A 25,548-nucleotide genomic window follows, 5' to 3' on the forward strand; every position below is an offset into this window, starting at 1 on the left:
CCCCAGTACCAATTCCAATATGGCATTGACCTTATGAGGAGCTAAGTTATGATAATCTTTAGTTCTAAACATACTATCTCTCATGGTTACCATACTTCCTGAGTCTCTTTTGGGTTTATGCAGTTGCGCTCTCTCTGGCTGTGTCTTTGGGCCTGTGAAGCTGCTTTCTTTCTCTCTGTCTGTTTCTGGATGGTCAGATGGTCTCTGCCTCTTGCCATGCTGATCTCCTCAGAAGGCCTCAGAAGATTCCAACAGAGCTTCCAAGTGCAAGGTCTGCAGATGAACACTGTTTTTATACATTTTTATGGTTTTCTGGAACCTTCTATCGTTCTGGACAATTAGCGAAATACACGTAATAGTTTGAAACAAGAATCAATCATTTAGATGGCATACTACTGTCAGTTTCTCTGTGTAGCAGGACCCGGTGCCTTTCTGTGACCTTTGTTTAGTGAATAAGTTGTTGGGGTTATGTCTGACCAGGAGGCTGTGGCATAGCTGACACTAGCTAGACTAATCTTTTACTACCCATCCCTATTGGAAGTAGTGGTGAGCCACTTTTGTACCATTGTTGTCCATGTGATGTAGGTTAGAAATTGAGTTTCAGGATTTTGACTCAGTTAAACAGAAGGGACGGCAACACATTTCTGTTTCAGGATAATGTATAAATGCAGGGGGAGAAATTAGATGTTACGGTGTCCCTTATTTTGGCTGCCCTTCCTCTCTCGGGTAATGGAGGCATTGGGTTTGGAAGGGTCTATTAACATATCTGTGGTACATCTTGAAGTGGTTCAGACTGCAGCCATGTCTCTGTGGTGGGGGAAGTAATCGGCCAATCTCTTCTGGTCTCCGAATTGTTAGAAACCACATGTCTAGATATGTGACACAAGATGTTCACTGGCACCTTGCAGATGTCCTGATACACTGACCTCTGTAGGAATTGCCCAGAGAGCGTAACTTTCTATGGGCATGAATGTCTTCAGTTCTGAGCAACGTTTGCAGACATTGGATAGTTTTGCTGTACTTTGCAAGGTGGTTACCTCGGGAATGTTAGACAGAAGGAACCCATGTGACCCCTTAGTATTTACAAAGCCTATCTCTAAATTGCTCATGCTGACACCCTTCTTTCACTCCCAACCTCAAATTGCCCCTTCTGACAAGCCTTCCCTGAGCCACAGATGCCTTCAGCCTTGTCTGATTTTGCCTTCAGCTACTTTTCCCATTGTCAACATAGATTTGTGAATGTACAATTCGAACCATTATTAGCCATTATTGTCTATTTATTCTATCTTTTATAATAGCTGATCCCATTTTGCTTATTACTGACGAAAGGCTAACAGGTTTGTAGTTTCTTATCTTCACTCCTAAAATAGTGGGGTGATTTTTGCTACCTTCCAATCCACAGGAATAATTCCAGAATCCATAGACTTTTGGATGATCACCAATGAACCAACCACCTTAAAAGCCACCTCCTTCAACACTTTTGGGATGAAGTCCGTCAGATCCATCAAATTATTAACTTGCAGCACCAATAATTTCTCTGCTACAATCTTACACTGCTGCTGATTTCTTTCAACTCCTCATTCTTTCTAGCCACTTGGATCTCTTAGTTCTGGGAGAATTCTGGTATTTTACTCAGTTAAACAGACCCCAAACTAATCATTTGGCTTCTCTGCCATTTTTATATATCCCATTATAAATTCTTCTGCTTTCAGCGGGTCTTTGCTAGACATTTCCTTGTTATATATGGCAGCTTTTACAGTCTGCTATTGTTGTTTGTTAGGTTGCACTCATGCTTTCTTCTCCTTTTTTCTTTTCTTGTTCCTACTTTGTGCTCCAAAACCTCAAAATTACTGCTGTTTCTAACAATTTAATTGGTCTTTTACTTCGAACAACCTTGAACAACATTTGTTAGCCATGGCAGATTTTGCACCATTTAGGAATATGTAGTTGCTGGAAGGGAACTTGAAGCTGGGTTCCTGTAGTTAGAGCAAGAGTACTACAGACTGAGCCATATATGCACAACTTAATGGGACTTTAGTTACAGCAGAGCTCCATTTAGTTCAGGTTCGTTGGTTGAGACCTGAAAACAAATGGGATATTACCAAAAATACTTTTTTTTTGTCACAGGTTGCAAACCGAGCTGAGAACTTGGGATCTGGACTGCTCCAAAAAAACTGCAGGTCCTCTCCAGACCAGTTCATTGGTGTTTTTGCACAGAACAGACCTGAGGTAAGAATTGGTTACAACAACTATTTATAAATATCCTTACAAAAAAAGAAATTTTCTGTGATGTTTATATGAATATATGAAGTTTTTTTTATCTTGTTATTTTCCTTTATTTTATAAATGCAACTTCCCATCCAGTGGATTATTGCTGAACTGGCATGCTACACCTACTCCATGGTGATAGTGCCACTTTATGACACACTTGGACCTGAAGCCATCCGCTACATAATTAACACAGGTAAAAGGAACAACGTGCTTTTGAAAATTACATACCACTTTTTAAAATTAAATGTCAAAAGAGGAAATCAAAAGATCCTTAAATTGCTGGGATGTTAAAAGTAAAGATTCTCTCTGGTTGAAATCTCCTATTCTAAAATAGACTAGCAGAAACTATTCTGTTGTATATTCAGACTCCAAGAAAATCTAATTGACTTATTTTCATAAAACATCACAAAGAAGTGTCCATCATAAATTAATCAGAATTGTGTAAGAAATTGTCTAATTTTTTACTTTGAGGTTTTCTGATTAGAGATTGGCATTAGAAAGTATATGAAATATAAAATAAATTTAAGATTCCTGCTGCTACATGTGGCTACTCCTGTCAGGAGATCTGCTGTCCTTGCATGCTACTCTTGTCTGAATTGTGCCATCCTCACATACTCACAGGAAAGCATCAGTGACTAGTCTGAGAATCCCTTTGTTAAATTATGACCATGCTGACCTCTCTTCCTGTTGTCCTCCACTCTACTCTTTGGAAAAGATCTATGTGGCTTTTCCACTCTGATTAAATGGTCAAAATACTGACTTTTTTTTTTGTAAATTGGGCTCACATTTTAGATTTCTTTTTGCTCTTGAAATTTCAGATACTTCATTTTATCTTATCATTTGTTTATGGGATTTTTAGCTTATATCTTAGCATCGACATTTCAAAGCCCTCCAATTTACTCCATAGATTTTTACTTATGGTCCAGGTTTCTAAGGCATACAGTAGATAGATAGAATGTAGCAGTTTATTGGTGTTTCCCTTGTTACAAGCCTGACCTATCTTGTTATTAACATATCTGTTATCTTCAACATTCCTGCTGACTATCTGTCCTACTAACTTCTACATAACATCTATCATGTCCTGTTATAATTTGTCCTAAATAACAAACCTATTTATTTGTTCAGTATGATATCACTCATTTCAGTCTTCATTCTAGTTTATTCTAATATATTCCTTCTAAAATCCATTATTTTGACTTTTTGTTCATAAATATTCCCTATTTTAAACTTATAGATTTTACTTGATCTATGATATATTGTAGACCTTCTGGTTCTGCAAGTCATGCTTCATCAATGTACCAAGCCTTGTTATGTTCTTGTCTTCAATTTTTATGCTGAAAGTAAATCCGATTTTCTGAATGTTTCTTTTGTGTACTAATTGTTTACATTAGTGATATTACACAGTTTTGTTTTACACATTCACTTGAAATATGTTGTCATGCTTGAAACAGCTCTGCTTTACCCTGCTTTCACCTGATGTTTACAATTTGATCTCAATCTGGATAAAGCTCACATCTTTGTCAATGCCACATTTCTACTAACTTTTGGTGAAGAACATGATGGAACTGCTACCCTGACTGAAATATAAATGCCTTCACGGATAACTTCCTTAACATAATATAATACATTTTTGGACCACCAAATATTGTCATGTGACTGGAGCCTAATGTTATATTGCTGAAAGTATTATTTGATTTTTCAGATGATTAAAATTCGCTTCCTAGAATGGTGATATCCCTGCTTTGTCAGTTGGTCTGGAAATGTTTCATAGATTCTACAAATGCAGATATTCAAAAAAATACTCTTGCTTAAGGATGTCCTTCATCACTTTTCAGTTGATCATGTACCATTCCCTCTCTGATCAAAAAATCATATCTCCAGCTTTACAGACACAACATATGCAACATCTTGGGGAGGCAATGTCCTAATAGTATTATCACTAGACTATTAATCCAGAGAAAAAGTTCCTGAAACAACTGTAGATACTTGAAATCAGAAACAAAAGCAGAAATTGCTGGAAAAACTCAGCAGGTCTCACAGCATCTGGGGAGAGAAGTCAGAGTTAACATTTCAGGTCTAGTGACTCTTACTAAAATGTTAACTCTGATTTCTGTCCACAGATGCTGTCAGACCTGTTGAGTTTTTCTGGCAATTCATAGACCCAGGAAAGGTACTAGGATGTGGGTTCAAATCCTGCCATGGTGGAATTTGGATTCAGTAAAAATCTGGAATTAAGAGTCTAATGAAACTCTTGTAGTTTAAAAAAAAATCAGGTTGGCTAAAGTCGTTTAGAGATGGAAACTGCCATCTTTGCTTGGTCTGGCTTACGTGAGAGTCCAGACCCACAGCAATGTGAGTGACTCCTAACTACCCTGTCTGAAATCAGGGTTGGGTAATACATGCTGGCCAAGCCAAGCCAGAGACACCCACCTGCTATGAAAGAATAACAAAAAAAAACATGTTGCATGCCTTCTAATGTTAAAGGTTGTTAATCTCTATCAGTCACCATTCTTTGAAAGTACAATCTGCTTTATAAAACACCAGTGGCTATCTGTTAGGTTTGATGGTCTGTTTTCACGGAAATGAGCTGAATGAATTTTAACAGCAAGATTATTTTCAAATACTGCAATAATAATTCACCCCTTTCTAAGAAAATTACTTAATTTCACCTTTTTTGACTCAATTTGTCTTTTTTTTAGCAAACAATTCTTCCTCAAACACAACGCAATGAAGGAAATCATCACTGTGATAAAATGACGCATTCTGACTCCTTGAAAATTGTTTCCCAACCAATGTATTTCATGAAATTTAACACATGATGCAAATAATGTTCGTTTTAAACAAGGCTGTAATAACTAATAGTGAAACTATATTAACGACCAGACTTGAAATCTAGATATGCTTATTTTTACATAGAATTTTGGCAGCACTTAATCTTTATTATTCAGAATATCATAGATTAAAATAACCCCTCTCTTATTCCTGTGTTGCCAGGGATTCTGCACAGATTCAGGCCTCATGCTGTGGTTTCTTTATCCATGAAACATTAGATTTTTTTCGATTTGCCAAGTCCCAAAAACATGTTATTTAAAACAGTACGTTTTTTATGTGAGGTCTGGGAGCAAGGGCTAGGAGTGGAGATATCTTCTGAAACATGGGAGAATGCTCGAAAGATCTCATCCTGGAATAGGACATGCCTATGCAGTTAAAAGTTCTGCACAGGGCTCATCTGGCACCGGACTGTCTGGCAAAGTTTAAAAAAGGGGCCTCTTCAGTGTCCCCCAAATGTAAAGTAAGTGTAGGTACTCTTACGTATTGCTTCTGGACATGCCACAGGCTTCGTGTTTATTGGAGCGCTGTGGCAGGAGAGATGGGGAGGGTATTGAGGAAGTCAAAGTGGACCCGATATATCTCCTCTTAGGCCTACGGAACTTACCATCTTTAAATAGGCATGGGGGAAACTATTTAATATTCTTGCATACTGTGCATAGAAGAATATTCTGATGAACTGGATGTCTGAGAACCCGCTGGGCTTGCTGGGATGGCGAAAATTAATTATGGAGCACATTCCCTTGAGCGTTTGTTTAACCAGGATGATTAGATTTGTTGAGCCCTGAGCCTTGGAGGGGGGGACTCCTGAGTTAATACGGGTACATATACAATGCTCCCGTTCCTCTGTTTGGAAGCTTTGCGCCGAGCATAGCTGTCTCATATTTTGTGGGTTTTTTGTGTTTTCTTTTGATTTTCTTTCTTTTTTTTGATCTTTTAGTTATTTGCTTATTTATTGGTGTTGCTTTGCGTAGTGCTAGGGTTTGTTTTGCATTATAGGGTAGGTTAGTACTTAGTAGACAGCAGTTGTATTGTAATTTGTGTTTTTTTTCTCTTTATTATACTGATATTTGTTATTGATTGTATTTTTCAATAATTTTATAAGTTTGTAAAGTTTAAAAAAAGCTAATCTATTTATTAAAAAAAAGTACATTTTTACAATTGATAAAGTGGTGGTGCAGCATTATGCAGGTGTCACTAATGCATGCATCTCTCCTTTTTTAAGCTGAGATTTCCACAGTTATCTGTGATAAGGTAGAAAAAGCAAAAGTTCTTTTGAAGAATGTGGAGATGAAGGAGACTCCAGACTTGGAGATAGTCATCCTTATGGATCCATTTGACATGGACTTGGTTCAGATGGGAAAGGACTGTGGAGTGCAAATACTGGCACTCCGGGAAGTGGAGGTATGTGAAAATTGTCAGTGACCCAGTCGGGTGTTATGATGCAATTGAATACAAGTATGCTATATCACACGGTTTTTTTTTAAATCACACTGGTGGCTGTAAATCTGGATTTTAATCTAGTTTCAAACAAAGGCTAGTGATTTAAAACCGGGTAGAAGGAAAAGTGGAGGCTCAAGTCAGCATGCCCCATTCTGCGAGGAACTGACCCAAAGCTAACCGAGATAGAGAGCTAATAATTTCAAGCAAAAGTGAGTACTGCAGATGCTGCAGATCAGAGTCAAGATTAAAGTGGTGCAGGAAAAGCACAGCAGGTCAGGCAGCATCCGAGGAGCAGGAAAATCCAGGCAAGTGATGGGGCTGGATCAGTGGTGGAGTGGTCGCAGGTTCAGTGACTGGGGAATCTGGGAGGACAGGTTTCCCTCAGATTATGCCAAATTTAATGGAAGGATCTGATGACCAAGTCTAGAATTGATTTCCAGGTTGCAGTTGCCGGCTGGCTGTCAGGCACATGGATCTGAGGCATCAAGCTGAATCTTAACTCAGTTGGAGGGCTCATGAGGCAGATCAATGGGGGTTTTAAGAGGACATCAGCGGGAGAGCCTAGAGCGATAATAGGCCAAAGGAAAAACTGAAAATAGTTACAAGCAAAACGTCATGGGTGGTTGGGATCAGGAAGTCAAGATACAAAGAGAACATCATGGGACAGTTACGGCATGGCCTTCAGAAGAGTATTAGATTGTGTGGTATTTTAGGTTCAGAGGTCAACAAGAGACCTTGCTCTTCCTGGGCCACAGAGTGATAGAAAGGAACTTAGCTCTTACATTCGGCATTTCTCACTTCCCTTTAGCTGCGGGATTGGCTGGTCGCCAAGAAACCAGGCTGGCCAGTGTTAAAGCTGAAACAGAGATAACAACTTAAAAATATATCTTTATTTAGTATTTAAATGAGGTTATCCTCACCTGAAAATGAGTTGGTCACCTGAAGTGTCCATTTCTGTTAAATCTAAAAGGTGACAGTAGGCTATAAAGTAGGTCTGAATTTTTTTTGTCTGGTAAAAGATTATTGAAGTATTAATCATGAGCTTGTTTCTGAAGTATGTTTACTATGGAGGAAAGTGGAGATGGTCAAATAGGGAGAAAAGTAGGAATTTTCTCTGGCAAATTAGTCATCTGTCCTCAAGCCATTTCTGTTAACCATGGATATAGGTGTGTTGGAGTTAGATGGTGTTCTGATGAAGGGTCTCTGGATCCAAAATGTTGACTCTGCTTTCTCTCCACAGATCCTGCCAGGCCTGCTGAGTTTCTCCAGCAATTTCTGTTTCTATTTTGGAGTTACATTGCCTTTTTTCATATGTTGAAATTACTCCTAATAGAACAGAAGACTGGAGATGTGCTTGAACAATGAAGAGGTCCCACTTTAAAATATTGCAGATTCTGGAAATCTGAAATGAAACCAGCGACGGCTAAATCTACTCTGTGGTCTGACAGCATCTGCAAAGAAGGAAACAAGAGTTTCAGATCTATGACTGAACATTGCTGACTATTTCCAGTATTTTCTATTTTTAGTTCAAGTTCCTTTGTAAGTAGGTCAGGAGGGTATGTTCAAGTAGCTCCACTTAAAAAGGTTCTGCCAAGGAAATTAAAGGAACTGGGTGATCACTTTTTTTTTAGTGATTAAGACAAAATTAATTAAAATTGAATGAAATGCAAGGGGCAAATAAGTGAAATCAATACAAAGTTCCTTACAGTGCTGATCAGGTGCAAAAGGCATGCTGAAAATAAAAACTAAGACCATTGGAAGTAGGGGCATAAATAGGCCATTCAGCCCATCAGACTCTGTTCTAACATTCATTGAGATCATGGCTGATCTGATAATGCTAAACTCCACTTTCCCACCTTTTCCTGATAACCCTTCATTCCCTTTACTAGTTAAAAATTCTGTCTATATTGAATATATTTAAAAATGATGCGGAGTTTTGAGTTTCACAATGCCATTTATTGACAGCAATTGTGACTAACTTGTCAATTTCTCTTTGGGAGGTCACATAGAAGACTTGTGGAAAATTGCTTTCTAACATTGGGATTACAACCGTGAAGTCTAGGCCCTGACTTTTATTTAGCAAGTGGGAGAAATCCTGGCTCGGCAATCCTGACCTTTAAAAATGGCTGCCTGCACTACCCATTTTTGGTCTGGAGGGTGGGATGGATTGGGAGTCAGTGCAGATGACGTGGAAACAGTGGAGGAAGCTGCTGGTTCCCAGGGCACACTGAATGGAAAGCCTGCTATGTTTAAACATTTCTTCTACCCATGCAGCCTAATTCCCTGTAACTACAGCCGTGGCCTCTCATACCTCAATGCCACTCTATGGCTGTCTAACATTTTCTCATGGCTCAATATCCTTTTTATGCCTTCAGTCTTGCCCATGGTCCATTGTAGTCCTATTCTATATTATATTCCAACTCACTGCCAAATAGTCATTGTACAAACAAGCATTTCACTGAACTACTTAATCTTTTTGTAGAATGGAAATAGTTCTTCAAATAAATAATTAGAGCTGTCCATCAAGATGCTCACTTGATAGGCACCCAAATGTATGAGGGATAATTTGAGAAATCAGTGATTCAACTCCAATTCTATAATGGCTAATGTCAACAGGAATGCTGAAATGCCTGGCATTGCTTTTTGTTAAATCCCCACTTCCTTGAGAAAGATTCTTGACCACTTTAGCTATTCTTCAACAGTGATGGCAGTTTCAATTGTCATCGCAGTCATCAGCAACATGATGGAAGGTGCCATTGAAAGTTCTGTCAACTGATTAGCTGCTCACTGATGCTCCATTTGGGTTCCGCCAGAGCTGTTACATTCTTGAGCTGAAAATGTGTTGCTGGAAAAGCGCAGCAGGTCAGGCAGCATCCAAGGAGCAGGAGAATCGACGTTTCGGGCATGAGCCCTTCTTCAGGAAGCATCTGCAGTCCTCACTTTCTCCTGTTATATTCTTGACTCCATTACAGTTTTGGTCCAAGCATGGACAAGAAGTTAAACTCCAGAGGTTAGGTGAGAGTGGCTGCCATTAACATCAATCAGTATTTGATAAAATGTGGCATCAAGAATCTTTATGAAAATTGAGTTCAATGAGAATCAGAGGTGGGAGGCTCTCTCTGATTGGATTCATATTTGGCACAAAAAAAGGATGGTTTTAGTTATTTTAGGAGGTCAATTATCTCAACCCAAGGCATTATTACAGGTGTTTCTTGGATAGTATCTGACAATCCGCTATCTTCAGCTGTTTCATCATTGACCTTCCCTTCTTTAGAAGGTCAGAATTGGGGATGTTCATTGATTGCAGCATTTGTCACCATTTGCAACTCCTCAGATACTGAAGCAGCCCAAGCCATATGCAGCAAGATTTGCAAACACACAATCTTGGGGCTAATAAGTGATAAGTAACATCTTAATGCCAAAGAAGAACCAGACAATAACCATCTAGGACAAGAGAGAATCCAGCCAATACCCCTAACACTGAATAGTATTATAAAAAGTAGATTTTTTTTTGCTTTAAACAGATTATAGAAATACCTGTACCGTTATAAATCTTTCACAATTAATTCTATGACACCCAATCAGCTTTTTAAAGAATAGCTGACATTATGCTGTGTGATTATCTAAGAGGGTTGAGCAAAGATACTGGACTCCAAGTGGAACCAGGGAACATGTCATGGTTTGATGCACTATTTTGGTCTCCTTATCTGAGGAAGGATATTCTGGCTATGGAGACAATGCAAAAAGGCTTATTAGACTGATTCCTAGAATGGCAGGACTGATGGATGAAGAGAGACTGGATTTGTAAGGATTCTATTGACTGGAGTTTAGAAGAATGAATTGGGACCTCAAGAGCAATCCATAAAATTCAAACAGGACTCAGCATGGTAGACACCAGAAAGATGTTCCTGATGACCAGGAGTCCCGAATAAAGGCTCACAGTCTAAAGATACTGGGTAGGACTGAGATGAGGAGAAATGTTTTAGCCAGGATGGTGAGCCTGTTCGCTTCTCTACCACAGAAAGCAGTTGAAGCCAAAACATTGACTGTTTCAAGAAGGAGATAGATATAGTTCTTAGGGCTGAAGGGGTCAAAGGATATGGCGAGAGAATAGGAAGAGTGTATTATGTGAGATGATCAATTGGTCTACCCCTGCCCCTATTTTTGATTTTTCTTTATTATGTTTGTGGAAGATAATGGAGTGAGCTTTTGACAGAGTTATATGAAGGGAACAAGTAATCTGTGGTGTTGGAGCTGGTGGTTCATCAGCTGCAATAAAACTTGCTTAGAAAAAGATATACATGGAATTCTGTGTCATCAATAATTTACCATTAGTATTTAATATGCAGCATCCTATCTGCAGTGTTCAGTGCAAGGTCCAGAATACGGGATGAAATGGTGTGAAGTGTTTTTTGATAATTGATTACTAAGTGAATAGCATTTTTACAGAGACATGTAGATAAACAAGTGTAAATTAAGACATAAAATATACCATAAATATGTAAAGCATTTTTACTGTGGTTATTTTCTTCCCTTCTTGTTTACAGAACCTCGGACAAATGAACAGGCGAACCCCAGTGGTGAGTGAAGTAATATCTCTGACTTTCTCTCTTTCAGAGAGATGTCATTCATCTTTAGAGAAAGAATAATTTGAAAATGTACACCAACTGCAGCCAGTAATAATGCATATATTTTCTAGTTTTCAACACAAATTTGTTACCTGTGAAGGTTTGTGGTCTTAGATTCTTCATTTTTGTTTATTTTCTATCTTCAGCCTCCACGCCCTGAGGACCTATCAATTGTCTGTTTCACTAGTGGAACAACAGGTAACGTGTCCCAAGAAATGCTTGTAGTTGCATTAATTAATGACATTAAATAGGTTTGGTATCCCCATCTCCATCTCCATGTGTAGCTTACACACTTGTGAACAGGGTTCTGTGTGTGTGTGTGTCAGGATGTCACACAGTACTCTGTAACCAATGAATCATTGCCACTGTGTGTAAGGAAATATGGCAATCAATTAGTGCGCAGTAGGTTCTTTCAAACATTAATGAGATTTTAGTGAAGTTTGAGTGATGTTGGTTTGGGGATAGTCTGTGTTTCTCAGCAGGCTGTGGATCACTTTAGTTATTGTCTGGGGTTTGCATCTCTTTCATTTGAATCCATGATTCTTTTCAATCAGTAACACAGATCGCACTTCTGCATTGGTCTAAGACCACCTATATTCACCAGCGTTCCTATGTCTTCTTGATTTAGGACTCCGTACTCTTACATCAGTTTCTTAAATACATAGATGAATGTATAGTTGCAAATGAAGAAATCTTCCTTTTTTTTGAACCTGTTTTTTCAAAATGGCTTTTATTTCAAAGTTCATTTTCACTTTGCTACTTTCTATAGTATTTGCTGAATTGGAACATGTGGCACTGGAAAAGCACAGCAGGTCAGGCAGCATCCGAGGATCAGGAGAATCGACGTTTTTGGCATAAGCTTTTCATCAGGAATGTCGATTCTCCTGCTCTCCGGATGCTGCCTGACCTGATGTGTTTTTCCAATGCCACACTTTTTTTGACTGATACTCAAGCGTCTGCAGTCCTCACTTTCTCATAGTATTTTCTGAGCAAATTAGGATCTGTTCTCTATCACTGCAGTAATCAGGTCTTCCCGCAATGATGTGTAAAGAATCTTGCTGACACATCTACTCTCAAGATCAATACTTTAACATGGCTAAAAGAGTCTCTTGTGGAGTCTAGAATCATGAATTTTTAATATGCGCACAATGCTTATGTCATCGCCAAATATTCACAGTTAATTTTTTTTTAAAGCCTTCATTTGGGTAGCATTGCAAAAGAGTTTTAAATTCCCCATCCCAATAGAATTGAATGGCAAGCAAGCCATTTACTAGAGCCCTGATGTTCACTGTAGCCTATTATATCAATATATGTTTCAACAATTCCAGAAAGTCTTCATGTTCTCCAGTCATACACATCTGAAAGTCTGATTCTTGACTATTTAAACCACCTAAAAAGCTTTCTTCTGAAATATCCTATCTTCATTTGTTTATGCATTTGTGTCTTGATTTTGAAAACATACAGACAACCTCTATTATTATGCACAAAAATGCAGACATTCAGTTTCACAGTGCCAAGAAGATACTCTGTTTCCAAGCTGAAAAGAAAGGAAAAAGACTGCTGAGATTTTTGGAAATTAACTAGAGAGCTGCAAGCAAGCAATTATTACAAATGCTGCAGGGCTGAGAGATCAGATTTCTATGCCTGTTCCAGGGATATATTTGGCATTGGCTAAGAACCAGAAACTGAAAACACAAAAAGGTTGAATAGAGTCAAACATAGCATAATAGGGTATAAATAATTATTGTAATCCTCAGTGTAATTATTTTGCACGTGTAGCAGAGGGCTGACACACTGCTACAAGTATGTTGTAGTATATATTGATAATTAACCATTTTCTGTATTTAAAAAGCAATACAATATGTCGAGACAGAACAATTGATTTTGTTTCTCCCCCAAAACAGCAGCCAAGATTAAAGATCTTGAGCCTTGATAGAATCCATTGTGTTAGTTGTTTTAAGCTCTTGGAACTAATTGCTGGTAGGTTTTGGTTGGATAATTCACTGCCACCGGTCCTCCTTTTCAGGCTGAGTCTAATTATCAATGGCAGACAGTAAACCACCAGAGAGTCTCAACGGGATGAGGTACTGGGCTTACAAAAGTAGTTTATTGTATGATAGCAATAGGTAAAATTAGCATTAACTTGTTAGGCATAATTATGATTGAGGAGGCATAAATTACACATCAGTCTCCATTGTAACTTTGTTCCCCACCTAAACATTGCATTACATCAAAATGAGTGGAGCTAATGCAACTTCAACATTAACTCTTTTGGAACTATTAACTGATACAACATGCCCATCCTAATTTTCTGACATTTATGCATTCACATATATAACTACATTTTAGATTAGATTCCTACAGTATGGAAACAGGCCTTTCGGCCCAACAGGTCCACACCGACTCTCCGAAGAGGAACCCACCCAGACCCATTCCCCTACATTTACCCCTGCCCCTAACACCGTGAGTAATTGAGCATGGCCAATTCACCTAACCTGCACATTTTGTGACTGTGGGAGGAAACCCATGCAGACACGGGGAGAGTGTGCAAACTCCACATAGTCAGTTGCCTGAGGGGGGAATTGAACCGGGTATCTGGCGCTGAGGCATCAGTGCTAACCATTGTGCCACCGAGCCGCCTATAGTTATACTATTTCTCTGTCTCCCCTAAGTCTCTGACATCACAAGTGCAGGTTGTGCAATTCTTCCAGAACTCTTCCCTTCTGGTTTGGAGGATCAGTAAGCCTCTGGCTTAAGGACTGTTGAGCTTGATTCTATCTTGACCTTGATTGGATTGAAAATCATTTCTGTAATGGAGGAATTTTTCTTTGTGTCATTCATGGAGAATGTTGTTTCTTCTAAACCTTGCAATAATTGCATTCACTTCAGTGAAAGACCTCTCTTTTGCAGTGGAATTCTTCCCCTCTAAATTGGATAGCTTTCCTTGTAACATCAGCTGTGGGATTTTTAATTTCACGAATGCCCACTGTGGGAGATGCAGCTCAATTTGAAACCAGTGCTTTTTTCCTCTCACTATCCTGAATGTACAGACCAGGCAATTTCTTCTTGTTGACCATGGTCTGAATTTGTAGACGTTATGTACAGCATAGAAATGGACCCTTTGGTCCAACTCGTCCATGTCCACCAGATATCCTAAATAAATCTAGTCCCATTTGTCAGCATTTGGCTTATATTCTTCCAAATCCTTTCTAGTCATACACCCATCTAGGTGCCTTCACCACTTCCTTCTCATTCCATACACACACCACTCTCTGCATGAAAATGTTGCTCCTAAGGTCTCTTTATAGATCTTCCCCTCCCCCCCCCCCCCACTTAACCTGTGCCTATAATTCTGGACTTTATTCCCCCCCCCCCCCCCCCCCCCCCCCATCCCAGGAAAGGACCTTGTCTATTCACCCTATTCATGCCCCTCATGATTTTGTAAACCTCAATAAGGTCACCCCCTCAGCCTCTGATTTTCCAGGGAAAGCAAGCCCAGCCTATTCAGCCTCTCCCTATAGCTCAAACTCTCCAACCCCGACAATATCCTTGTGAATATTTTCTGAACCCTTTCAAGTTTTGCAGCATCTTTCCTAAAGCAGGAAGAGCAGAATTGCATGAAGTATTGCAAAAGTGGCCTAACCAATGCCCTGTACAGTCTCAACATGGCAGCTCGACTCCTATAGTCAATGCACTGACCCATAAAGGCAAGCTGCCTTTACTGTCTTATTTACCTGTGACTCCACTTTCAAAAAACAACCTGCCCTCCAGAATCTTTGTTCAGCAACACTCCCCAGGATCTTACCATAAAGTGTATAAGTCCTGCCCTGATTTAGTATAGCTTCCATGAAGATACCTGCAGGCCACCTCCATTTTGTTCAAGTACATCTTGACTCACCAGTCTGTGAATACATCTGAATTGAAGTATGTACCACCCTACTTGAATTAGATTGGGTGACTTTGTTTGGCCTCTCTTGTCTTTCTGGTGAATTAGATGCTTAAGCATACTCAGTTGTTTTACTGGGAGATTGCTGCCCGCTCAGCAGAATTCCTGTCGCTGTCACTGACTATTCTCCTTTGACAATAGATTGACATATTATTCTGTGATGATAGAAATGGAAAATGTTTCCAACAGTTGTGTGAATCTATGACTGACCTATGCAAGCAGTATGAGACAACTCTCTTGTGTGAACGTAGGTAATCTCAATAGGTCTTCTTTCTGAGATCCAGCATGAGCCTACATAGCCCAGTCAAATCACCTATCAGCTGCTCTTTGACTAGTCGGTTGGCAACAGTTTGCATCTGAACCAGTTGTTCTCAGGGAACCAGTCAAACTCCTCCTGGTACTATAAGGATGTTGAGGTCAAGAAATGGATGCGGGCTCATTAGCGAGGAGTGTTGATGTGAATCATGAACATTTTTTTAAACCATTTTATAAATTTCTTTTTAAAAAAAAGTGCTGGACAAACTCAGCTAGGTCTAGTAGCATATATGAACAGAGAAACAGTTAAGATTTCTAACTAACTTTGAAATGTTAACTGTATTTCTCCCTCTACAAATTCTGCCAGATACTGATGAGATTCTCTAGCACCTTTGCTGTTTTTATTTCAGCGATCCAGCATCCTCCTTATTTTGCGTTTATGCTGTTTGTGTTGCAGAGTTACTTGTAGAATACCTTTTAATCTTTAGGGTTATTCTGTCTGGAAGACTTGGATTCATTTTCAGGACTGGAACTTCTGTTTCTTCAGCCATGATGCCTGACCCGACAGGATAGTGATAATCATTCCTGTATGAAGCTTAAAATTAACATAATATCCATTGACATAATCAAGCTTTATGAAAGTCCGTTTGAATACATTACCAGTGGTCTCTAGGAATGCTCTTTCTATTGGTGGAATATTGTCTAATGTGGGTACCTTTTCTAAATTATCTATTGCTTTCCCATGGAAATTTAACTCTTAAATATTGCTTGTTCAAGAATTTTCATTATTCTTAGGCTGAGGTAATTGTCAATGCCTTTTAAAATATCATCTGTTTCTGTGGTTTCTCAAGTATTTTAGTAATTTATAACATTATCCAATCCGGACAAATTGGATACAATGATGTATCAATTAGCATCACGTTTAATGTTTAATTTTGAAACAATTTTACATCTTCAAGAATCATTTTCTCCAAGATCTCCAATCTTATGTTTTGTTCGATGCATTCTCAACATTAAATATTTTTGATAGTTGTTTCTCTTTCCATTTCTTCTCATTGCGTTTATTTATTGATTTATTCCTTTTAAAATTATTTGAAAACAATAAGATCTTAATACTGTTTTTAATCTGCTGTCTTAAAGCTTGTATTCTTCAATTAATCGATGATGCTTAAATGATCTTAACATTTCTTCAGACATTTCAACTCCGCTATATTGCAGAATGTGCTTTTTCTGCAAGCTTTTGAATTCTATTTTATAGTAAAACAGTTGAACATTCTTTCAATAAAGCTTTTAAGCTATTAAGCTGTAATATTGTATCCTTGTACTGATAACTGAAGTTTTCCTACATTTTTAATTATCTAAATGGTTTTTCCGCCTTCTGGAATATGTTTCTCCCTTTTGTCACCAAGCTCGAGGTTTCCCATTTTTTTTTTTACAGATGACCTCCCACCTTTCACAGCCCAAAACCCAGTGTATATCTCCTTGCACAATTTTTAAAATGAACTCCTGGCTGCAGCTTTGCTAAATCTTAACATCAAAATTGCTACTTAAATAGTGTATAAGCCTTCAAATTCATCTCGTGTCTTCTGTCCGACATTTCAAATCTTTTAAATTTTCCTTTATGCCCACTTAAGTAATTTCCCCTGCTTTTCTGATCCATTAGATTGAACATAAGTTAATTTTCTAGCCCATGCTATGTCTACTGTAGCGGTGTCTTGTAGGGCCTACTCACCATTGTGACGGGACTTGTTTTGAAGTTTTCAATTCTTACATTTCCAGCATAGTCTTTTGCTCCATTATTGCAAAGTACTTTTTCCCCTTGCACTCTGGAATCTTTAACCTTATACTGGGAATATCAATTTGCTTTCATAGTCTTCAGAGACGAGCATTTACTCGTTTTTTTTTCTAGCCCACACTGTTTTCCTTGAGCATCTTGTCAGCTCTGAGATGAAGATAGTCTTCTGGAGTGTTGCTTTTGTTCTGTTGCTGCTGCCAGAGGTGCTGCTGACTGTTGCTTTTTCTTTGCGTTTTAGCTACTGATGAACTGTCTATTTTTATTAAAGTAGTAATGTTCTTAAATTGATAAATGCTCTTTCTCTCTGATTTTTATTTTCCTGGATCAAATGGGTTCTTTCCATTTTTATGACCTTAATATATTTTAGCAACGGTGCCCACCAAGTTATATCGGGCTCTTGGTACCAACCTCAAGTGGGCTGTGCTTAGGCTAGTTTTCTACCCCACATATTCCTTTTCAATGCTGAGTCTAAGGACCTGTCTAATTATCACTGATAGCGGATACCCCCACTAGAGAGATACAAGAAGAAGCAACACTTGTCTTCCACAACGAAGTGTGATTGATTAAAAAAGTTTAAAGATACAATTAAAGTTTGCTAGTTAGGCATAATTACAAGTATTAGGAGCCAGGGATGACACATGTCCCCAGTCTGACCTTGTGCAAGTCTGCCTGATTCTCCACCCAGAGACTGTTACATTGTCAAATTGAGTGAAACAAATCCAACTTCAACATTTCACTCTTTTGGAACCATGACCTTCTCTAACCTTATTAATTATTTCATGCAATTTCTATTGTATGGCTGGAACATTCTTTCATCCCTTACAACCTAAGATTAGTCCTGCCACAATTTATAAAATAATATTCTTATTTTGCTCTTGGGTTTTTAAAAATCTCCGATTCCTAATGAGTATGGATTACAATTTAACCTGATCATAATTTAATGTCACGTTCACAAGCAACATTGTCCTGGGTTTAATACTAAATTAGCACTTGAAAATGGGGTGTTATGCAAAGGTATATTGGGTGTGAATCTTTTCCTTCCATCTTGTGCTTTTTCCATATACTTTTTCAGAGTGGTTGAGACTGATTAGATTTAGAACTAGGAACAGGAGTAGACAATTCAGCTCCTTGAGCCTGCTCCACCATTTAATACAATCATGGTGATCTCATCTTTGCCTCAATTCCACTTCCCTGCCTGCTCTCCATAACCATTCAAACTATTATTAATTAAAAATCTGTCTATCTCCTCAAACTAACTTGATGTTCAGGTGTACATCACACTCTGGGATAGTGAATTCCACAGATTCATGACCCTTCATGAGAAGTAATTTCTCCTCATCTGTTTTAATTTTACAACCCCTTATCCTAAAACCTATGACCTCTCATTCTAGATTTGAAGATGCCTTACAAAAATCTGTCAGTCTGTTCTCACATTTCCAATTGACCTATCTTCAGCTTTTTGTGGGAAAGAGTTCCAGATTTCCAATAACATTTTTGTAAATAGGTGCTTCCTGAAATCTTCCCAAATGGGTGAGCTCCAGTTTTATGTTTGTGGTCCTTTTTATTTCTGGTTTGTGTGATCAGAAAAATTAGTTTATCTAACATATTAAATTGTTGAACATCTCATTATAACATTCTGGTTATAAGGCTCTCTGTTCCTTTTAACTACATCAACCTAAAATATATAGAAAACTTGATATCTCAGGATATACCTGTAATCATATCCTGCAATTGAATATGTAACTGTTATCCTTATTCTCTGCATTGTGTCTCTCAGTGAAAAGTATGCCTCAAAATCTATGCACTTCTATTTTTCCTTGTTTGGAACTTCATTTCAATTAATGTTGAATAAACAGCCTCAAGTACCACATTAGTACCTTTTTCCAAAACATTCAACTATGTTAATTAGATATGACTTGCTTTATATAAATCTATGTTGGCTATCTGATCAATTCAGATTTGTTCAAGTGCTCATTCCTTAATAGATTTTAGTCACTTCCCTGACCACCTCAATCAATGGAATGATGTTGGCAGTTTTCCAATCTGAGGGAATAATTCCTGAAGGCAGAGAATTTTGGAAGATCATTACTAAAGCGCGTATAATTTTCTTATCTACTTATTTTAATACCCTGAGGTGGACACATTCAGATCCTAGATATGTGTTTGTTTAAAGTCTTAATCTCCTTTCTTATTTTACATTTGTCAGTTTTTAAAATATATTTTCTACTTGGTTAAAATAATAACAGCTGACAATATAATTTTTCCTTTCAGGAAATCCGAAGGGTGCCATGCTCACACACGGAAATGTGGTAGCTGATTTTTCAGGCTTTTTGAAAGTTACAGAGGTGAATATGTGCACATGACTATTAGACTATAAGTAAAATGACACACAACTAATCCTGTCAGAAGTATTATTTTCAGGCGCTATTACTCTGCTACCATTGTATAAAATTGAAATTACACAACTTGTTTAACTTTTTAATTCAAACTTTAATTTGACAAATAATTTTAATTGATTTTGGAACCTCCTTTTCTTTTGTATTGTGAATATGTCAAATTGTTTTTATTAAATGACAAACACTGCAATTAGGGAATCCATCTTGAGAGAGAATTAAAATTCACCACATATTGATTTTATTTATCCTGACGATTTATTTTCTGGTGATGGCGTCAATAATTCAGACCATCAAAATATTATGACATCAAATGGTTTGAAATAAAAATAACCCAAAATTTGAAAGTCCGTGCTACCCTTGGAAAATGTTAATTCCCTTCGCTTGATATTAATGGAAGAAAATCCCTCTTGAAAGGTTTAATATCTTTTTTGTTGAAAGAGATTTTCCCAAGATTTCTTGCTCTTTGCTTTCAACCATGAGGGTATATAGGTGAAGTATGCCCATACAGCTCCTGATCTACATGGGGTTAATCAAGCCTCTTTGAGCCATCATCTGGCAGTATGATTCAACTTTGGACCTTTGTAGAAACAGTAGTGCAACTTCAGTTTTTAGCTGTTAAATACAGTGTGCTAACATGTTATTAAATATTCAGGATTGTGAAGGTTTGTACCATATATGATTCAAGAAATGCTGTTATATCACCAATGATTTCTGTGTGCATTTATGTAAGATCCTGAATAAGGAAATTGTGAATCACTGTAGCTGTTGCAGTAATGCCTATGACGAATTAAGTCTCTTTCTTGATAGCATTTGATGATCTCCACTTTATTGTTTCCATTGTTGTCAGGCATGTTATTGAGATACATTTGTTAAAAACAGCAGTAAAGTTAGTGTAATTAGTGAATTTAGTTAGTCAGAGAAATACAATATTGCTTTCATTTTTTCGAGCAATGTGTGATCTCTACATTAAGTATTCCATTGGTTTCAAAGTAGAAATCATAGAATCCCTACAATGTAGAAAGAGGCTATTAACCCCATCAAGTCTGGACCAACTCTCTGAAAAGCATCTCACCCAGACCAAGACCCCACCCTTTCCCTATAACCTGGCACTTTTCATTGCCGATTTGTCTAACCTGCACGTTTTTGGACCGTGGAAGGAAATCTGAACACCTGATGGAAATCCACGCAGACACTGGGAGAACGTGCAAACTCCACACATACAGTTACCCAAGACTGGAATTGAACCCGGTCCTGGCACTGTGGCAGCAATGCTAACCACTGAGCCACTATGCTGTCTGCATCAGATAATCCCTGAAATCAAGTTTGGAGATCATAATATGTAATTGATCTGCATACGTTTAATATAATGCAACTGGCCTACTATTTTATGCTGTGCACTTATTTGGATGATTGGTTGCAGCCAGTGTCAACTTGTGTGTGGTTCAAGGCTACAAGGCATCAGCATTGGCCCAATATTGCTGTTTCCTGGCATGTATTACTTGTCTTAGAGGGGAGGTATGTGATGACTGGAGCAGGTTGTCTGGAAGAAATTGGCCTTGGCTCATGTTGGAAAAATGCAACAAAAATGAGAGAGTGGGCTGGTAGGTTTATCAAAGATGTCGTGTACCCCCAAGGGGCCACTTCCATATGCTCCAGAACACATGCACATATTTTGGACTGCTGCAAATCTTATGCACATTTGATATCTTGTGCCATTCAACTGTGACTGTAACTACACTCAGACAGATTTGGTACTCCACACTTACTTTTCTGCCCTGTCATTTGTAGAACAAAGTGGCATAGACCTAGTTGTGAATTTGAGTTTGCAAATGCATATGCAGGGTGTCAACAGATCAGTAGTGTTTTATTTAACATATTACTTGGATTGTTGAGGAAAATGACTATGGCTCCAAATAACCTAAACCTTCTGTGTCCTCTCTCCTAATGATAACTATTGTCCTTACCCCACTATCACTCTTCAGAGCCTTTGCAGTTGCCCCTTAGCCCAGCCAAGCTCACGTCTGTGACACAGTCTAAACCTGGGCCTTCTATTTATTCCTGAAGAAGGGCTTATGCCCAAAACGTCAATTCTCCTGTTCCTTGGATGCTGCCTGACCTGCTGCGCTTTTCCAGCAACACATTTTCAGCTCTGATCTCCAGCATCTGCAGTCCTCACTTTCTCCTCCTTCTATTTGTGGGCAAGCTCAAAGGCTGACTGCAGTTTTCTCCACTAGATGTCAGTGTTGTCCAGCATGTCCCTTGCAGCCAGTGGGGTGGCATTGCATAGTAGTAAGAGGACAGACAAAAGTACATTGAAGGTAAACACTTATGGAATACAGGAGGGTGAATAGTAGACTTCTTTAGGAAAATGAAATGATCTGTATATAAATATGGTTTTGAACATTTATTTTTGATGTCTTTTATTTCAGCATTGTGGCCAAGCAAGTCATCTTCTTAAGCAGTCCCTCAGGACTGAAGGTGATCTTTTTCCAGTTGAGGCTTGTGGGTCTTAAGGTAACTAAACAGTCCAGTGTCAGATTTGCAAACCCAGCCACTGATTGGAAAGGTGGTGTTTGAAGAGGCAGATTGGGGATGGATGCTTGAGTTTTCACACGCTCCTTCCATTGGTTGTATTTGACCTCAGTTGAAACTTTATTGCTGGAACAGCACAGCAGGTCAGGCAGCATCCAGGGAACAGGAGATTCGACGTTTCGGGCACAGGCCCTTCTTCAGGAATGAGCAGAGAGTGTTCAGCAGGAGAAGATAAAAGGTAGGGAGGAGGGACTTGGAGGAGGGGCGTTGGAAATGTGATAGGTGGAAAGAGGTCAAGGTGAGGGTGATAGGTCGGAGTAGGATGGAGGCGGAGAGGTCAAGAAGAAGACTGCAGGTCAGGAAGGCGGTGCCGGGCTGGAGGGATTCGGCTGAGACAAGGTGGGGGGAGGGGGGATGAAGAAACTGGTGAAGTCCAAGTTCATCCCCTGTGGTTGGAGGGTTCCCAGTCGGAAGATAAGACGCTCCTCCTCCGACCGTCGCGTTGTTGTGGTTTGGCGGTGGATGAGTCCAATGACCTGCATATCCTCGGTGGAGTGGGAGGGGGAGTTGAAATGCTGTGCTACAGGGTGGTTGGGTTGGTTCGTCCGGGTGGCCCAGAGGTGCTCTCTGAATCGCTCCGCAAGTAGGCGGCCTGTCTCCCCAATATAGAGGAGGCCACACCGGCTGCAGCGGATGCAGTAGATGATGTGGGTGGAGGTGCAGGTGAATCTGTGGCGGATATGGAAGTTTCCTTTGGGGCCTTGGAGAGAAGTGAGGGGGGAGGTGTGGGCGCAAGTGTTGCACCTCCTGCGGTTGCAAGGGAAGGTGCCGGGAGTGGAGGTTGGGTCGGTGGGGGGTCTATTTGACCTCAACCTGGGCATTTCAGAGACAATTGGCCTCTTCACAGATGCTTCTTCTCGAGATTGGGCAGCGTCAGCCATGAGTTGGTAGGAATATAGCTTTTTTTTAGGGGGGCTTTGAGAATGTTCTTGAAGAATTTCCTTTGCCCTCCGGTTATGTGCTTGCTGTTTCAAAGCTCAAAGTAGGAGGTTGTGTTTTATCAGGTGCTGTGGCCCACTCAGTGTAGCTGCTTAACATTAATCCGTGCCTTGATACTGGGGGTGTCAACCTGAGAGAGGACACTGCTACTGGAGCATCTCTCCTGCCATTGGATTTTACTGGCGATGTTTCCCCAGGATTTGAATTGTCTGTCATATGTTGTCCATGTCTCTACATGCAGAAAGATGGATAACACTGCTGACCTGTAGACCTTGAGCCTGGTGCAAGGCTTGATATTTCTGTCATCAGACATTCAGTGTGGATTATCAACACCCTTCTGCCTCTCCCTGTCCTCTTCTTCCTTCTCCTGCTTCTGCTCCCCAGCTATATATAGCTGATGGGAAAAGCTATCAGTTCATCATGGCAAAGTTGTGAAGTATGTAACAGAAATTTAGAGGCATAGTGAACTGATACACAATGAACTGACAGGTGACTGGATATTCAGCATGTTTTGACACAAGTGGTCACCCACCAGTTAGATATCGAGGGAGTGGAATCCAAGAATAGGATAGAGTTGACATAGCACCATCAAACATGTGTGCACATTCAGTGGCATCCTGCACCATGGCAAAGCTTGCAAATCCAAGAATAAGAAAAAAACAATTAACTCTCATTAAGTGGAGAACCTTGGTGACTGGCCTTATCATGGAGTGATCTGCATACTGCAAGCTATCACTAAACTTTCCCACTCCAGCCTGCGCATTATGGTCAACTCCATCATCATCTGGTAATGTTAAAGTTACAACAGAAATGTCAGTGAGGATTGAAATGCAAATATTTCACATTTGTCCTTTGCTGATGTCCAGTTAAGAGAATTACTTCCTGAAAGCCTGGAGTGGATATGATTTGCTGCTTAAAGCACTTCTTCTCTTCCTCTTCCAAATTCCTCCCTTTCTTAAAGCCACATGGCTTCTATTCCTCCTTCTAATCCTGTTTTATTTGAGGGAATAACTTACTAAAGCATTGAAATTAACAAGCTGTACTCTAGTAACTGCCACACTGCCCTGTATACATTTCTAACTTTAAATAATAATAGGAAGCAGGAAACATTTCTAAAATTAGAGTAACAGCCAGAAGACAATAACTAGAAACTAACCTGTAATTTATCATTGCAATAAATATTACTGTTCCAGGTGTTAAGAGAGAGTAATATTTGGAGTATTGTGCTTCACAATTGCGATCTAGGCATCATTTGGAGATGCTGGTGTTGGACTGGGGTGTACAGAGTTAAAAATCACACAACAGCAGGTTATAGTCCAACAGGTTTAATTGGAAGCACTAGCTTTCGGAGAGCTGTTCCTTCATCAGGTGGTTGTGACGTATAAGATTGTAAGACACAGAATTTATAGCAAACTTTTACAGTGTGATGTAACTGAAATTATATATTGAAAAAGACTTTAAGTCTCTCATCTGTTAGAATGACCATGTTAATTTCAGTTCTTTCATATGTAAATCGCAAAACTAGGCATCAGTTTACTATTTTAGGTTTACTGACATCATGATTAGTCTGCTCTGCAAACTTCCAGTGGTTGTTCATGGCACATGCTCTAAAACCATCTCCAATAGGATAGTCCATGTCAGTGGCACCAGCAGTGTGTGCACACATCATAGATGCTATCTTAGAATCCCAAAAGCATTCATTGCATGCAAAAAAAAGCCATCAATGAGCACAATTTTTCACTCAATTTCTTACCTTTCATGAAGTTTCAGGAGTACAAGTAAGATACTTATTTTGGTCATTGGATGTTGTGTAGCTGGCTTGTCCAATGTTTATTGTCCATTCCTACTTGCGTTTGAGAAGGTGATGGTGAGCTGTCTTCTCAAACCTCTGGAGTCCATGTGCTGTAGATAAACTCACCATGTGGTTAGGGAAGGGCTTCAAGGATTTTAACCCAGTGACATTTGAAGAAACAGCAATATATTGCCAAGTAAGCATGATGAGTGGCTTGGAGGGCAATTTTCAGGTGGTGGTGTTCCCATGTAACTGCTGCTCTTGTCCTTCCAAATGACAACACAATGAGTTTGGAAGGTGCTGTCTAAGGATCTTGTCAGTGATATGCATTGCTACTACTGAGTGTTGATTCTGGAGACAGTGAAAATTTGTGGATATGATTGCCTTGTCCTGGATGGTGTAAAATTCCTTGTTGTTGGAGTTACTCATCCAGACAAGTGATGAGTATTGTGTCATATTATTCTTATAGATAGTTGACAGTATTTGGGAATAAGGAGGTGAGTTACTTGCAGGTATCCTAACCTTTGACCTGCTCTTTTAACCACTGTACATATGTGGTTGGTACAGTTCAGTTTCTGGTCAGTGATAACCCCAGGCTATTAATAGTCACTGATTTTGTGATGATGATACAATTGAATATCCAGGAATGATGGCTAGATTCT

The 25,548-nt window shown here is 39.1% G+C and overlaps 1 protein-coding gene across 3 annotated transcripts in view; it reads left to right on the forward strand.

The window, feature by feature from the left end:
• Positions 1–25,548, forward strand: part of LOC122556574 (long-chain-fatty-acid--CoA ligase 6-like) — a 203,998-nt gene that overhangs the window by 87,868 nt on the left and 90,582 nt on the right. For all 3 annotated transcript variants that reach the window (XM_087995260.1, XM_043703393.2, XM_043703392.2), the window contains exons 5-10: positions 2,128–2,229; positions 2,365–2,464; positions 6,326–6,504; positions 11,091–11,123; positions 11,318–11,369; positions 19,439–19,512. In XM_087995260.1, the coding sequence (XP_087851386.1) occupies positions 2,128–2,229; positions 2,365–2,464; positions 6,326–6,504; positions 11,091–11,123; positions 11,318–11,369; positions 19,439–19,512 (540 nt within the window). The remainder of the gene's footprint in view (positions 1–2,127; positions 2,230–2,364; positions 2,465–6,325; positions 6,505–11,090; positions 11,124–11,317; positions 11,370–19,438; positions 19,513–25,548) is intronic.

The sequence above is a fragment of the Chiloscyllium plagiosum genome, unplaced genomic scaffold (genome assembly GCF_037043375.1).
Source record: "Chiloscyllium plagiosum isolate Xiang-an unplaced genomic scaffold, Cpla_swu_hap1 HiC_scaffold_16, whole genome shotgun sequence".
In the NCBI taxonomy this organism is placed as follows: domain Eukaryota; kingdom Metazoa; phylum Chordata; class Chondrichthyes; order Orectolobiformes; family Hemiscylliidae; genus Chiloscyllium; species Chiloscyllium plagiosum.